Source organism: Pagrus major, chromosome 11, assembly GCF_040436345.1.
Source record: "Pagrus major chromosome 11, Pma_NU_1.0".
Lineage (NCBI taxonomy): Eukaryota > Metazoa > Chordata > Actinopteri > Spariformes > Sparidae > Pagrus > Pagrus major.
Window position 1 is genome coordinate 7,160,381 of NC_133225.1, and position 15,312 is coordinate 7,175,692.

Below are 15,312 nucleotides of genomic sequence, written 5' to 3' on the forward strand. Positions count from 1 at the left end.
TTGTTTTGTTTTTTAACAGGCTTGAGTACAGAGACAGACAGTCAATATAACAAGCCTCTGCAGCAGTGTGATGTGTGAGTTTAATAGAAAAAACATTCTCAGTGATCTAAAACCAAAGCAGCAGAAATCAGATGTTGGCATCGGTCCATAACAACTGAAGGAGGACAACTCACTTATTGCGTTGTACCAGACGCTCAACAGTCATACAACATCTATCATACTGTACAACAGGGTGAGATAAGGCTTTAAAGGATCAGTCTGGTGTGAATCTAGACTTTGCTTATTGTCAATAAATCCAATGAAAAGACCAAAAACAGCAACGTGGCAAACTCCCTATGCTGTCTATGATACTCAGCCCTCAGCTCATTGGTCTTGATACTGAAAACATAAATCTTTAAAAACCCTGTCTTCAATATGGCCTCTGTTGGTGTCAGAGGCTATGTTCGGTCCCGGTCCGGCCACTGCTTTTCTTGCCCACTCACCTGGCTCTGGTTCTGACATCCATCCTGAGGCTGCTCCACGCCAGCACTCCCTACTGGCTCCCCCACGCCCGGTGCTAATGGTGTAAAAACCAACACTCCCCCAGTAGTCAGGACAGCTGCACGGCTAACTGAGCTAACTAGCTAACAACAAATAGTCTTTGTGGATTACTGAGCCCTGTACCATCGTAACATTGTGATTTAAAAGCCCTCACCAGAGTGCACAACAGTAGTGTGTCCCCTCAGAGTTGCCGCAGGGCAGGAGGAGTTGGGGTTTGTGGTGCAGAAGAGAACATTTTTTATGTATGGGATTTGAGTTGCAGCACATTTTAGTGCAGACGAACAAAAATTAGGATTTGAGCCTCCAGCTCACAAAAGACTGTAACTCCAGGAACACATTAAACACATTAATGATGTATAACCACGTAGAGTTCTCCGAGGGTGGAAGTGCCTCTAATTAATTAGATGCTAATTAGTGCTGTGATCCAGAGCACGGCTGTGTAATGGCAACAAAGTGGACGATACAAATGGATTCCCGATGACAACGAACAGGGGTGTCCCACACTTCAAGCTGTTGCGACCCCCTGGGAGTTTTAATGTGAGACAACAGTCCTGCAGGAGCTCCATACATCGATCTGTGTAGTCGGGTTTGAGTTGGCCTGGAGCCTGACTCATTACAGGGCAGCATGAAAGTCAGTTTTACTCTCAGTCACTGCCAATAAACACAGTAAGAGCAGAGCTGCAGGAGAACAACCGAGGAAACACAGTGAAGTACCAGAAAAGCTCTTCACGTGAAAGAAGCGATCCTGTAGATACTGTACCAGCCGTGAGAGTTAATATGTGATAGGGCTGTAATTTATTTTTGTTGAGTATCCACTGACCTCTCTGTCCTCTACTTTACATTTAGTGATATTTGACTTTTTTTTAAGATGTTGAGAACTCCCAGAGCTCGAGTGGGAAAGTGTAGGTGGACAGAGCAATTATGATACTGTCAGCAAAGTACAGGCAAGATAACAGCCGGATTTTGATCTTCTCACAAGGGTGGAAATCAAAATGACCCCCTGAAAGAATCATTATATAAAAAGGTACCATTTGTGTAGAGCTTATACACTGAAAGTAATGGCTTCGTTAATGATGAATTAATAATTTACTAATGCTGTGTAAATAAGTTAAAGGCTGTTAATAAGAAGAACTTTTGGGTTGCCATGTTGTGAAAAATCCCTGTGGTTGGTGTTTGTAGCGACCTCCTAAACAACTAAAGTAGATGGGGAGTTCAAAAGGCTGCAAAACAACTGAAAAAAAACCATAAAGTTGGCTCCATACAGCTCGTCCGGTGAAATCCAAGTCACCAGAAGCCTCCAGATCTCAAATTGATTTGAAGACATTATTTACATCCCTTTTAAGCTGAAATCTTCACTGTAGCTTCCGAGCTAAAAGCGTTAGCGTGCATACCATCTGAGGAGGATGCAGAAGCTCAACTGAGGGTGCAAATAATGACTTTTCTTTTTGGCAATTTGGGATCTCTGGGCTTCCAGAGACTTAGATTGTGCCGGACGAGCTGTGAGAGGCAATTATGTTGTGCAAGTCTCCATCTACTTCAGTTGTTTCGGAAGATGCTGTTTGCTGTGAAGCTACAAAGATGTTTTGTGGGTTAGGTTCAAAACTTTCCCCAACTTTCCATCAGCATGAGGGTGAGTAGATGTCTTAATTTTCATTCTTACATGGATTTATCCTTTAATGGTCTCTATTAGTTATCTATAAAGCATTAGTAAATGATGTATAAACCAGTAATAAACTTGTGAGCCCTTTACAAAGGCTACCTTTTTCAGAAAGTGGAACCAGAAATCTAGAAAGAATTAAAAACTCAAAGTGAGCCGAATGAAAACAAGAAACATCACAACCTTTATTGTTCATGTTTCATCATCTCTGTCTGAACGTTCTGAAAGTCTAAACAATTAAAGTTAATGACGTTCAAGTCGTCAGGCTGTACAATAAATACAGGTGATGGTTTGAACTGGACAAACATGTCGTCCAGTCCATTTAAGAGCATTTACACGATTAAACATTTTCTACATTGAATACGGTTAACCACACTAAATCATCGAGTTTACATGAGATCATTGTGTACACAGTACAATAGATAGTATACAATGTTAAGTTAACAATCTACATTTGTTTTATTAAAATCATTCTGCGTTCTCTCAAATTTAATTTGATGCTGTATTTGTTTTTTCAAATTCACTCATGAGGCGTTGAGATTCGGGCAGCTGATAAAAATATTAGACATTATAAAATCCCTTTCACTGGGTGGTTCGTTTAAAACATCAACATAAGCAGGTAAACCATGGGTGAAATGTTTTCCTACAATGAGCTGATCAGTGTCCTAAGTGTGTCTAAAAGCAGATTAGTGTGATACACGTCTAGAGAAGTCTTGTTGTAAACAGACCACACAGACACCAACGGAGGCAGTAGCACCATTTACAGCATTGTGGAATGGGACTTTTGTTTCCAGTAAAGACACATTTCCTACCCTTGGATTGACTCTTTGTTGAGGACAAAAAGGTTCAAGTTTTTGACAAAGCTTTTAAAAGTCAACAGGGCGAACCAAGAAATAATGCTTCATACACAGATTGTCGGATGTTGGGTTCAACGTTTTGGTCAAAGCTCCCATTATTCTGGTCCCTGCACTTTAGTCGAATACCTCTTTACAAAAAATATGGCTGCTGTGTTTCATACAGTGCCTGTAATCAGACCAGTCAGTCCGATTACATTTCACATTACAGAGAGCTGAATGCTTTGTGTCTTTGGCTCTGTACAGCAGCTCAGGATCACATGTTCCATCCCAGTCCGATGTGGGTGGCCAGCAGGTAGCACATGCCGATCATACACGTCATTATCATCATGGGGAATCCTAACCTGCAAATACCAACAGATTCATGTTGTTAACATTTATTTCACACTGATAAATGTTGTTCACCTCAAAGTTCATACAGTGCATTCAACTTATGTGGTCACACAGAGGTTGACGAGATGAATCCTAAACAGCCTGATGATCTGCAGACCTTTAATAAAGCGTCTCCACAGGTCAAACCTTGTAATTCAGTAACTCGTTTGATAGAATAATTCTAAAACTGATTATCAAATTCCCAAAAGCGTCATTATCATGTAACCGTACGTAATAAAGGGTAACTCCACCAGTTTTACACAATAAAATGTGTTTACCGCATGTTTGAAAAAAGTAGTATAAAGCCTTTTGTGGCTCCAGAGGAAGCTGCGTGTAATCTGATACATTGCCTCCAGTGGTTGCATTGTGGGTAATGTAGGCAGCAGGTTTTGAAAAGGAAGAAGAATGAATAAAAAAGGTGACATCACTGGAGGCAACTCATCAGATTACATGCAGCTTCCTTGTCCTCTACTACGTTTGTTTCACATATGTATTAGTGCTCCCCAAGACCTGTAAACACACTCTATTTGTTAAAATTGGTGGAGCTGCCCTTTAAAAGTGCAACATGTAAGAATTCTAGTTAAAAAAAATAAAAATAAAATACCTGAAATAATCAACAAAATGTAAAGAAATAGCAGTTAGACGTTACGTCAAAGACGTTGCAGAGATATCTAGTAAAGTTATCATCTGTTGTGGGCCAGATCTGGGCCGCAAAACATTTTTGTTATCTGGGTTGTTGTCCAAGGTTACATACTTGTTACATGATAATGCGATGGAGGCTTTTTTGCACATACAACACGTGCATAGCAGTAACATATCATACAGTATATACAATATAAACAGAGTGGATTGCTGTACCTACTGTAACTCACGCTGCAGACAGTCTAGAATAAACAAGTGGAGCAGCACTCGATGTTGAATCAATTATCTGTCTGCAGCAGAGGACCTGATATTTATAAACAGGCGTCTATGTTGTCTTTTTCAGAAGCTAATTTTCTGTTCTGACGTCAAGAGATGAGAAGAACATTACGATGGAAATTAATGGTTATTTCAGAGAAAGTGTGTTTACATGCTGCACCTTGAAGATGCCTCATTTCTCTCACCAGATGTATTATTATCTTTTTTTAATAACATCTTTCCATTTATATTTCCCCACTTATTCTTTGACTGAGAAATGTCAACCGTTTCTCTTTGTGTGACGGTCAAATTCCTCACATGTGAAAACCTTTCTTGCCAAACAAAGCTGATTCTTGTTCTGATGCGTGACACTTTGCTGAGCCCCACAGGGAGACCTCTCCTTTCACTCAGCCCACTGCTCAGGGAGGTCAGAGCTGCACAGCCCTGATGGAGCCGGTACAAATTCAGTGTCTGGTTCGATCACACCTCAGCCCGCAGGTGAGGGTTTTGCCTTCCTGCTCGCTATCTGCAGCTCCGAGACAGGCCCAGTGAGACGTTAACATGGGCTTGCATATTATTTGTCAAATGAAATCACATCATGGTCGACACAGGAATCTAAAAAGCCTTCAAGTGCGCACAAACAAAGGACTAGTCTAAAGCTGGGCACCTGTGACAAAGCCAGCACTTTTCTCATTGCAATGACTGAAATTTAGTGAGCTTCATGACTCAAGAGCAACGATAACTGCCACAAAAGTAGCTGTAAGTAAAACTGTACTAAACAGATGATAAGTCAGACTGCTTCCCCAGTTTTTCGTTCCTCAGTTAGTATCACAATGCGTCCTTAGCTGACTCCTGCAGATGGTTTGTCATTTGGATGTCTACCATGTCCTATATGGACACATGGCTGCTCTGAGGGCCAGAGATCTGTTTGCCCCCGGCCTCTGACACAGATCAGTTTCAGAGGAAAACAAGAGAAAAGAAAAATACGTGTTTATTCAGTAGGACAGCAATTTAGCTCAAAGTGGGAAAGAAATAATTAAAGTAGAGCGCCCCTACTGAAAAATTAAGAGCAGCCGTATCGTTAAAATGTCATTTAGAGCAGATGTTGCTCACTAGTGTGAGATGTGGGTCGATGATGGACTCAATGAATAAGTCGGGACTAAATAAAGCAGAAAGCAAAATTACAGCGGCAATACCTCACACTGATGGTGGTGGTTTAACATTAACTGTGCTAATCTTCCTGTTGAGATGAATGACAACAATAGCAGCAAGTTATTTCTAATGCATGGGTTATAATAACACTGATGAGGCATGATAACAGTCAGGTAATGGGCTGCTTGTTTGATTACTTGCCTGCATTAAACATAAATGTTTTACTCAGAGACATTTATGTTAAAGTTATCTGTGACAAATCAAAATTGCAGAGCAGCCCACTGGACTGTGTGTACCAGCTTCCCCACAGGTCTGATCAAAGGTGTCAGAGTTGCAGACATTAAATGTGGCAACATTTTGGACTTTAATTAAAGATCCCCGTGAGGCCAATTAAGGCCGAATTACGCGAGTTCCTCATTTGAGAGATTTCTGACGGCTGGGAAAAGTTAAATGTTTGGAAGACTTCACATCTCACAGAAAAATCAGCTTTAAATGCTGTGACCCAGTTAGCCAGTAATCACTGTTATCCGTTGTTGGATTATAACAAATATCGACACCAGAAGTGGAAAACAACAACAAAAATAACAAAGAGTTTAATAAAAGCTGTTCCACACACATTACAGATAATAGCAGCTGAAGCTGTTGGCCTGAGGTATGTGTTATCTCTTGTATCTCTCTTATATAAGGTCCTCTGAATCAGAAGCCATTTCATAGCCCTATTTTAAGATGACCTTTCAGAATGTGCAATACATCGAGTCTTTGGGTAGAAGAAGAGCAGAGGACCTTAAATAAAAGTGTAAATGTATATGTCTGATAACTGTGTGTCAGTCTATTACTCTTTATTGCTACAAGTATTTCTTCATTCGGACGAATACAATTATGCAGTTTCCATCTAATATGCATGTGGAAATGTCAAATTAGTACTTGAACTAAGGATTAATGAGGCTAGTCATGCACTTAAGCTCATTAATAATGATTTCAATAAAGCATGGTGGTGCATTTTAATTGTAACAGAGTCAAACTGTCTGAGTAGCCAAGTGAACCGAGTTATAGAGGTCAGGGTGATTATCATCATTATTTACACATCAAAGGGTAATAGTGGGTGAATAACAAGGGGTATCCTACAAAAAAAAAAAGGAATAGTAGAAGTGTAAGCCGGCTAAAATTGCCATGATCTGTCTATTACAATATATCTCCAAGAACCTGACCTTTCACTTCCTGTGTTTTAATAGGCCTGTCCCATCCATCACGGAAACGACTTGAGCCGGCAGGATCAATTGTCAACTCACCATTTGTAATTCACTCCAAATTTCCAATTTCTAGTCATTCTAGTAATAAACCACACTGTGCTGTTTGAAACAGTGATGTATTGAATCCTCTCCCACAGTCTCCTGTTCAGTCTCAGCATGCCTCCCTGCAGTAATCTCATCATTGCCATGAGCTCCACTTCTATGTCGATGATGTCCTGTTCTACTAATCCACTAAATCTGTCATCACTGCAACTCAGTCCACCCTGACCGACTTCCCTAACTCAACACGAATCATGAATGTGACAAATCTGATACGATCAGCCACTTCACATCTATAACCTCTCAGTAATCTTCAAGAGAAACCTTTCATTTGAACACTCACTCACTGCTCTTAAATGTTAAGTACAACCAAAAATTCAGTCTTTCTCTACTCACCCCCATGCTGATGGAAAGTCATGTGAAGTTTTTTTCAGTCCACAAATGTTTCTGGAGCTTCACAGCAAAACAGTGTTGCAGAATTCTCCCAAATAAGTGAAGTATATGGGGATTTGTTTTAAAACGCATAAAAAATTAGGGGGGAAAGGAAAAATGCTCCTAACAGTTCACCAGAGTAATCCAAGTCTCAGGATGCCCCAGATCCCAAATAAAAAAACGTTAAAATACGTTATTTACACCCTTAGCATTGTTTTTATTTTATTTTAATTTTTTATACGTTTTTAAAACAACTTCACTTGCAACACTGCAACACCGTTTAACTGTGAAGCTCCAGTAACATTTTTGCAGACTACGAAACTTCAGAATAGAGAATGATTGAATTCTAATTTTCGGGTGAACTTAACCTTTTAAGGCTCCAACTGGCTCTATGTACGACAACGGATTCAATTCAAACTTCTTCCACTTCACTTTCTTAATGTTCTTCTGCAGCTTCACACTCCAAAATGCTAAGATGACAGCTGTCACCAACAGATTTTTATCAGCTAGCTAATTAAGCTAACAATAGCTTGGTGAATTGATTGAGAACGCAGTCTCCAGGTGACTTTTTAATGTTTCCAGATGATTTGTTCTAAAGCAAGAATCCTGTAACGCAGTCTCGATTATGCACATAGTATTGTGCTTAAAGATTCACATAAAGGTAACATGCATCAGGCAAAAACATCAAGATCAAGATCATCTAGGTTGATCCAAAATAAACAGACAGCATGGATGTTAATTGCGGTGTAGATCAAACAGCTTATTTATATAAAACAATATTTTTCACTTACAATCATGTTACAATAATAAAAAGTTTTCAGGATGTACACTAACCAATGTGTTTCTTCTCAGATGACAAGTTTGCCTTGCTGGAGGTTAAAATGTCCTGAATCCAGTAGAGCCGGACAGAGTGGCTAACGTTAGCCTACACTTAGTAGTACATTAGTAGCCTATACTTAGTACACATAGTGTCTGAGCGAGGAAATACCACTTAAGCACATTTAACAGGCTTTTCCTTCGCAAAACCTTTAACTGCTGTCACAACAGGGTGCTATTTCAGGCTTACCATAGAAATAATCACAAGAATAAAAGAGACCAGTCTACTTTGAGAAACAAATACTGTCGTCCAGCTGTGTTAGAAGCTGAGCCTGTGTTTTTTTTCACTGCACACAGACTCTTAGACCTTTTATGCTAAGTGGTGCCACTGAAAAGAAAACTTCTGACCACTAAACCACACCATTGACCCTCAAGCTGAAGAATCGATGCTATGAAACACTCAGTGGCATGTATAATGATCTGTAAAGGGAGAATACAGTTCACTCAATACTGTGCTGCTCATCTATGTTCTTTGCCCAGTGTAATATATTTGAATGATATTCCTATTACTTATAATATTTCAAAACTGGAAGTATGGTTTTATACCTTGAAGGCCTTTAAATTACCCATTAACATGAGCCTACTGTGATTTTTATCTTTGTGGGATGAATGTCCACTTAAGATGGATGGAGTGAGGAATCTCTAAATTCTTATCATAATCAGACAAGCTGAGGTCACCTCCACACGAGTGAATCTCTTTCTGCTGAGCCGTTCCCCCATCACAGGCACAGCATGAGGGGACGGGGCAGATGAAAAAACTCGCCACAATACGGCGCAGAGAGGAGCGAGGTTCACCTTGTCTCGAAATTCCCATCGTACCTCGTGATCACACACGTTGGTTTAATTGCGTATGATGGAAACTCTTTGAAAGTCCTGATGTAATCTCAAAGACTTTCTTTAGATAAACCCGAGCCAACACGCTTGTCTGACTGTGGAGGTTGTATACATTACACAGGACAAGGCTGCTTCCTATGAAAATACCTGACCTGGACAATTCAATGAGCAGTTTGACTTGCAAAATCCTCAAATGTGCAGTGCTCAGGGTGCAGGCTACTACAAAAAAAAATAAAGGTTTTTTTTGTTGTTATGTAATCTTTTTTCAGGTTTTTTTTTTTTCTTTCAAATGAAGGCAGCACACCTGCCGTCTCTAGTGTAGGGGACCACTGTACCCAGCACTGGTCTTCTTTGCAGATGCAGAGAGCTGTATGAATCGGATTAATAATTCTGTCAGGTGGTGCGACAAAGTGAGGCAGCAAAAGGTGTGGAGAAACTGAATAATGGTCCAAGCTGTCAAACTCAGCTCACAATGTTTAATGTTATTTGGATTGGAGCCTGTTTGTTTACTGTGCTTGGTGGTCAGTGCATAGTGAATGGCAGACCAGAAGCTCCACCAAGGTAAAATCAAAGACGGGAAAGTATTTCAGCGTGATTCATTTTTTTGATCGTCCTCGTCCTCCAAGGCTCAGGACAAACATCCTTACAATGGCACTGCGGACAAAATGACCTCAGATAACAAGAGCTATAGTATGTCAGCCTACCTGTGCCCTGTCATTAACCTACATTTAGTTAAAGTATACTATACTTGATTTCCCTAAAAAAACAACAATAATAAGGTAATAATTAAATAACAGGTAATAATTCCTCTCAAACATCATTTGGTGGTGTCTGTATCTTCACAGAGGAAGCCCTCTGCCTGTATTTTCTTAGTGTTTTGCTGTGTAGGAAGTTTCTTGGCATCAGCCTATGGGCAGTGGGTAGGAAGTCCCTAGCCAATAAAAGTGCAAGGTTGGGACTAAAAATGTGGCAACCAGGTTACATCACTGTTTGAATTTCTCCCCTCTGCTTGTGATCGGCTATACAGTAGACGTATAAAGAGCTCTGGGTCTGTGTGTCTGTTTGACTGAGGGCGGGGCTGAGCACACACAGGCAGAGCAGAGAGGCAAACAGTGGACAGGATGAAGTGTGCACTTCTGCTGCATTCACACTAAATCCGAGATGACATTTTATTTAGATGATTCCCTGCTTTGTTCTCGCTAAAGCTCTCTTGCTGACTCTCTTTTTCCGTTTCGTTCTGTGTACTCGATGGATTTTACTTCATTGTAATGCTCAATGGCTTTAGTTTGATTTTTCCCATGAAGACCATCGTTGTTATGAAAGTTGTTTTATAACTGAAGTTTATTATGATCACCAGAATCATATTCTTCTTCCACCGCTGATCAAACATCACGGTAAAAAAAAAAAATCCCTATCAAGGCCCTTAACTGTAGTAGCTGCTTTTCTTAGACTGAGCACGCATGCACTTAAAATTGCTCATACCCTGCCCAGCTGTACCGTACAGTACATATATAGTAGGTCCTCCTTCAAGCTCCCTTGGTTAATGGTTTTAGAGGAGGATGATGATAAGGGCCTGCAGGCATGAGAGAAGCAACAGGGACCATACCAACTAACTGATGAGCTATTCAGGGCCATTCATTTTCCTTTATGATGGTCTATCAGAAAGGCATCAATATCCCCCTGGACTCATCTGGGCCCTGAATGTAACCACCCGACACAGAACCAGTCAGTCCCAGCTGCCTGGAGTCACAGACAGACTTCTCTCCCCCTTACCTGTCTCTCTGAACAGCTGTGACCCTTGCCACAGACAGCCAATTACAGGCAGTGCTTCAGCCCGAGAGCAATGCTTCCATCCAATAACTGTAAACACAGCCACAGTGTGAGGGAAGTGGAGCTGACAGGCTGCAACTGTTCTTATCCATTTCAATGAAACCCCATGCAGACGGACAACCCTGAATCTTTTCAGTGCAATAACAAATTGTCAGCATACACCACTATAACTAACTGTGAGGACATTTTCACATTTTTACTGGAACTTTAAAGCCAGCTGAGAAGGAAACAAGAAACTGGAAATGACGAGGCAACGGTGTCCAACACCAGTCAATCCATCTCACTACCTGTCATCTGGCCCTCCGGCGTTAAGATTCAAAAAAGATAAACCAACCACAGAAAACTGAGACCATACCTTAATATAGTATGCATCAAATACACAGAGACCATATCGTTAACACTTTACAATAAGGTATATAAAGGAGAATAAAAAATGGAAGATACTACATTAATGACTCATTAAGTAATCATTCATAAATATCTGTGAATTGACATACTGACCACTTTCTTTATGAGTTATTCCTGAATAACTATCAACCAGCTCCTTAATAACTTATTACTTAATCATTAGTTACTCTTTTTGTGTTCCTTCAAGTTAAGTGAAACATCATACTGACTAGTTACCCAATATAGACTTATCAGTTACTAATTACTTAATCATTATTTACTAGTCTTCAAGTGTTACCACCGTATCAACTGAAATCAGGTGAGGTGACACAAGCCTACTGTAGTTACACTTGCAGCCAACAATGAAATTCATCACTTGTTCATGTTTTTCGGACTTTTCTCAATACATTTTTAGTCTTTATGTCATGGTTTTCTGTGTTTTTTGTTTTTTTCTGGTTTATTTAGAGAGTTTCTCTGTCATGTCTCTTGTTTAGCTAAACATTTCCCATTTTTGTCTTTCCCTCTTTGTTACTAGTATTTCTTGGTATGCCTTCAGGATACCTTTTGTTGTTTTATTGGACCACTCACTTTTGGATTACTCGCACATGTTTTGTACCTGGACTTCCCAGCTGCTGTTAGTTACTTTGTGTCGTACTGCCTGCTTCTGTTACTCACCATCCATAAGTTTATCAAAATTTACTTTTGTTCATTATACCAAGTCTGAACTAACCATAACACTTCATTGAACAGTCATGGTAACACTCTCTGAAGTTTGAGAAGCTGGAACCAGCATCTTGGCTTCTTTAAATGTTTCATCGCTTATTAGAAATAACAGAGAAGTTAAGAGACCATCGAGGATTATTACAAAGAGGTGGGAATGAATGTGTGAACCATCTAATATTTGTTAAGATATTCCAGTCCGGACCATCCATAGATAGCATGGCCAAAAAAACAAAAATGTAAACAGCTCACAGAAAAGGTAAATGTGCAGAGGAAGGCAGAATTGCACCACGTGATTCTTTGCAATACATTAGGTGATGAAAGTCTACATAGTGTTGGCTCAGCCACAGACAAAGAAGTCTGTGTTTCATGTTAATCCCACCTGCAGACATATGAGATTTAAATATAATCTCTTAGATTACGGAAACAAATCCCACATGGAATGGTCTCGGCTCTCATTGCATCATTACGTACAGAAAACTTAGTAGTACCATGGATCAAATGACAGGCTATTTCCAAGTGATTGCACATTAAGTCTAATCAGACTCACATTCATCCGTCTTTCAACATCACTGACCATTTCCACTACTCCAACGAGAAAATTGCAAAGTGGGGCTCTCTGTTACGTCACTGGGGTAAAAAAAAATATTAGTGAGCAGGTGGCAACTTGGGAGGCAGCCTACTTACCATCCTGCTTCAGATATAATGACATTTTTCACTATTCACTCTGGGTTTGTGGGTTTTTTTTAAAACCACAAGAGTTCTTCAATCAAGCTCCCTATGAGTGTTTCACTAAGTATCAATTCAATCAAACACACATATGTTTGAATGTTTGTTGCTTTTTTCCCCCCCTGATCAGTCATTGTTCTGCAGACTATGGAGCACATTTTTCTACTTCTATGAAGTTTCTCCACTCTCGCTTTTGTAAACATTTCTCAGTGCCCTCACAGCGTCACTGGAGAGGACACAAACTGAAATCACTGCCAAGACCAGATGACATTAACTCATGTCTGCCAGGTTGTTTCCTGGAGTTATTTTACCAACAAAAAAGTACACCTGCTGCAGGAACCCTCCAAAAACCAGGACTCTGACTTCCACCAAACCCCTCGAAGAGGAGAGCAGCTTCTGCCTCATGGTACAGATTCAAGTAAACACGGGGTCGTCAGGCGTTTGCAGTTCAGAATCTGATTCATGACACTCTTGGCTTTTATCTAAATGTTTGCAGGCGTCTAAATTCACATTGTTGGCATCTCTTATTGCAGCATATGATGGACATTAACATGTAAGTAGCCCTTTAGGCAGCACAGCCTATGGTACAGGAGTCACAGTAACGCACAAGTCTGACTGATTACCCCAAGAGACAAACCATAAATAAAGCAACTTTGGGAACAAGATGTTTAAAGATGATTTTTTTCTTATTCCTACTAAAGTAACACTAAAGGACGGAGGGCTTACCTGAAGAACTCCATGAAGGAGAAGCCGTAGCCGTGCTGTTCAGCGATGCCTGCACACACAACATTGGCTGATGCTCCTATCAATGTGCCGTTCCCTAAACAGACAGGAAAACAACGTTAAAGCAGCGACAAGGAGCCTTCACTTTTTTTAATTGTTGCAGTGGCTCTTATGGACAAAAGCAGTATGAGCACAACCCCTCAGTGTCTAAAGATGTTGATCCGGCTCGCCTGTGCATTTGTTTTGGAAGCAAGTGAAAGAAAGAAGCAACGTAGTTTAAATGCTATTTTTCCTTTTTCAACATTTTATGTAGACAAGTCTTCTTTTTTTATATAATACATCTACAGAGCTTGTAGCTTGAAATGTGACCCACTGACTGGCATTAAGAATAACTATAATCAGGGCCACCGGCACCAGGTCAGTTGTGCCAGGCCCTGGCTTATGGGAGCACGATGGAGATCATCTTGTCCTGGACATGAGCAGGACAATGGCAGCTAATAATAGACTATAATAACAATGATGGTCTCTGTTGCTTACGTAGGTGATAAAGAGGCATTAGTTTAAAAAAGAGACTGTTTCATAATCAGTTCCTTGTAGTTCTTTTAAGAAGAAATTATTCAACAAAATCTAGCTTTTTTATATCATTGAGGTCTGAGTTTAATGTCAAGTAAAAAAAATACAGTTATGAAGAGCTTATTCAGCTAAGTAATTAACATTTTCATACTGTTAAAGTAATAATAATCATTATCATCTTTCACTTTTACCTCAGTATTTTCAGCCTTAATTCAGTATAAAGTTTTATTATTTTTTTAATCTGCTGCTGCAACATTTTGAAAGTCAGGATGTGTATCCATCCTGCCTTTCAGTCCTGCTCACAGCTCAAAGGGTGTCAGTGTGGGGATGGCGCTGGGCGGCAGCGACATCATACTGCCGATCGATGTGGACCTGTCACAGTGCAGTTGATTAAACTGAAACACTATGACAGCCCTCTAACTCTCTCTCCCTTTGTGTCCTTCCCAGCCAAACAGAGCCACAGTGTGCTGACGGGCCGGTCGCTGGCGTGTGGTAGAGCCTGAATGAAGCGAGCTTACAGGGCCTTGGGCTGCTCCCACAAAAAGCACAGCCTGACCTCCCCGGGGAGTGACACAGCCCTACAAAGTGTGGCTGTCACATGGAGCACAAGATGTCTTCTTCTGGCAGGAGCCATCAATAAAGATCCACACCTTTCAACAAGGATAAACTATAAAGTCCCCAGTGACTGTAAGGTAGATGTGTTTTAAGCCCCAGACCTAGCAGTCTCATACTCATATTTACTCTCATATTTTTGTTTTTTTTTACTTCAGTTTATACTTGATTACATGAAGAGGATAGAAATAGAGGCTTACCACCAAGACAGGCTCCCATGGCCAAGGCAAAGATGAGGGGTTTGACCGGCAGGTTCACATCTGCATCCTGACTTAGGTTGATGAGAACTGGAATCTATGAGTACAGAGATGGATTGGAAATCATTGACAATATACACTGCTTTCAGTGCCTCAACCCCTCTGCCAAAAATAAATATAAATACTGTTTTTAACATTATTTCGGTAGAATTTGGTGTCCAAAACAAATTAAAATCCCAAACGTTCCAACACTAGCAATTTTAGCTTAGAGTGACAGTGAAGATTTTAAAATGAGTATAAAGTCTTCATCTACTTCAGTTGTTTAGGAGAATGTTGCAAAGTTGTTTTTCTGCAAAACTCCACAAATGTTTTGTGGATGTCAAAACCTCACCCAACTTTCTGTCAGCTTGGGGTGAGTAATAACTGAATTTTGATTTGTGGGTGAACTTATCCTTTAAAGTTCAACATTTTGAGAAATATACTTAATCGCTGTCTTGCCCAGAGTTTACAGTAGACTTTCTTAACTTGGCTATGTGCAAAGACTGGAACGCACTAACTGAGCCTGGCTTGTTTTACTGCAGGAGCCGGAGGAGGAGAGACATGGGTTACTGACCAAACACTGGATAAGAGTGATTACT

The 15,312-nt window shown here is 40.3% G+C and overlaps 1 protein-coding gene across 2 annotated transcripts in view; it reads right to left on the bottom strand.

The window, feature by feature from the left end:
* Nucleotides 1-3,172: 3,172 nt before the first annotated feature.
* oca2 (oculocutaneous albinism II) overlaps nt 3,173-15,312 on the bottom strand; it is a 41,475-nt gene continuing 29,335 nt past the window's right edge. For both annotated transcript variants that reach the window (XM_073476983.1, XM_073476982.1), the window contains exons 21-23: nt 14,678-14,771; nt 13,296-13,389; nt 3,173-3,395 (exon numbers count right to left, since the gene is read on the bottom strand). In XM_073476983.1, coding sequence (XP_073333084.1) covers nt 3,308-3,395; nt 13,296-13,389; nt 14,678-14,771 — 276 coding nt within the window. In that variant the 3' untranslated portion in view covers nt 3,173-3,307. The remainder of the gene's footprint in view (nt 3,396-13,295; nt 13,390-14,677; nt 14,772-15,312) is intronic.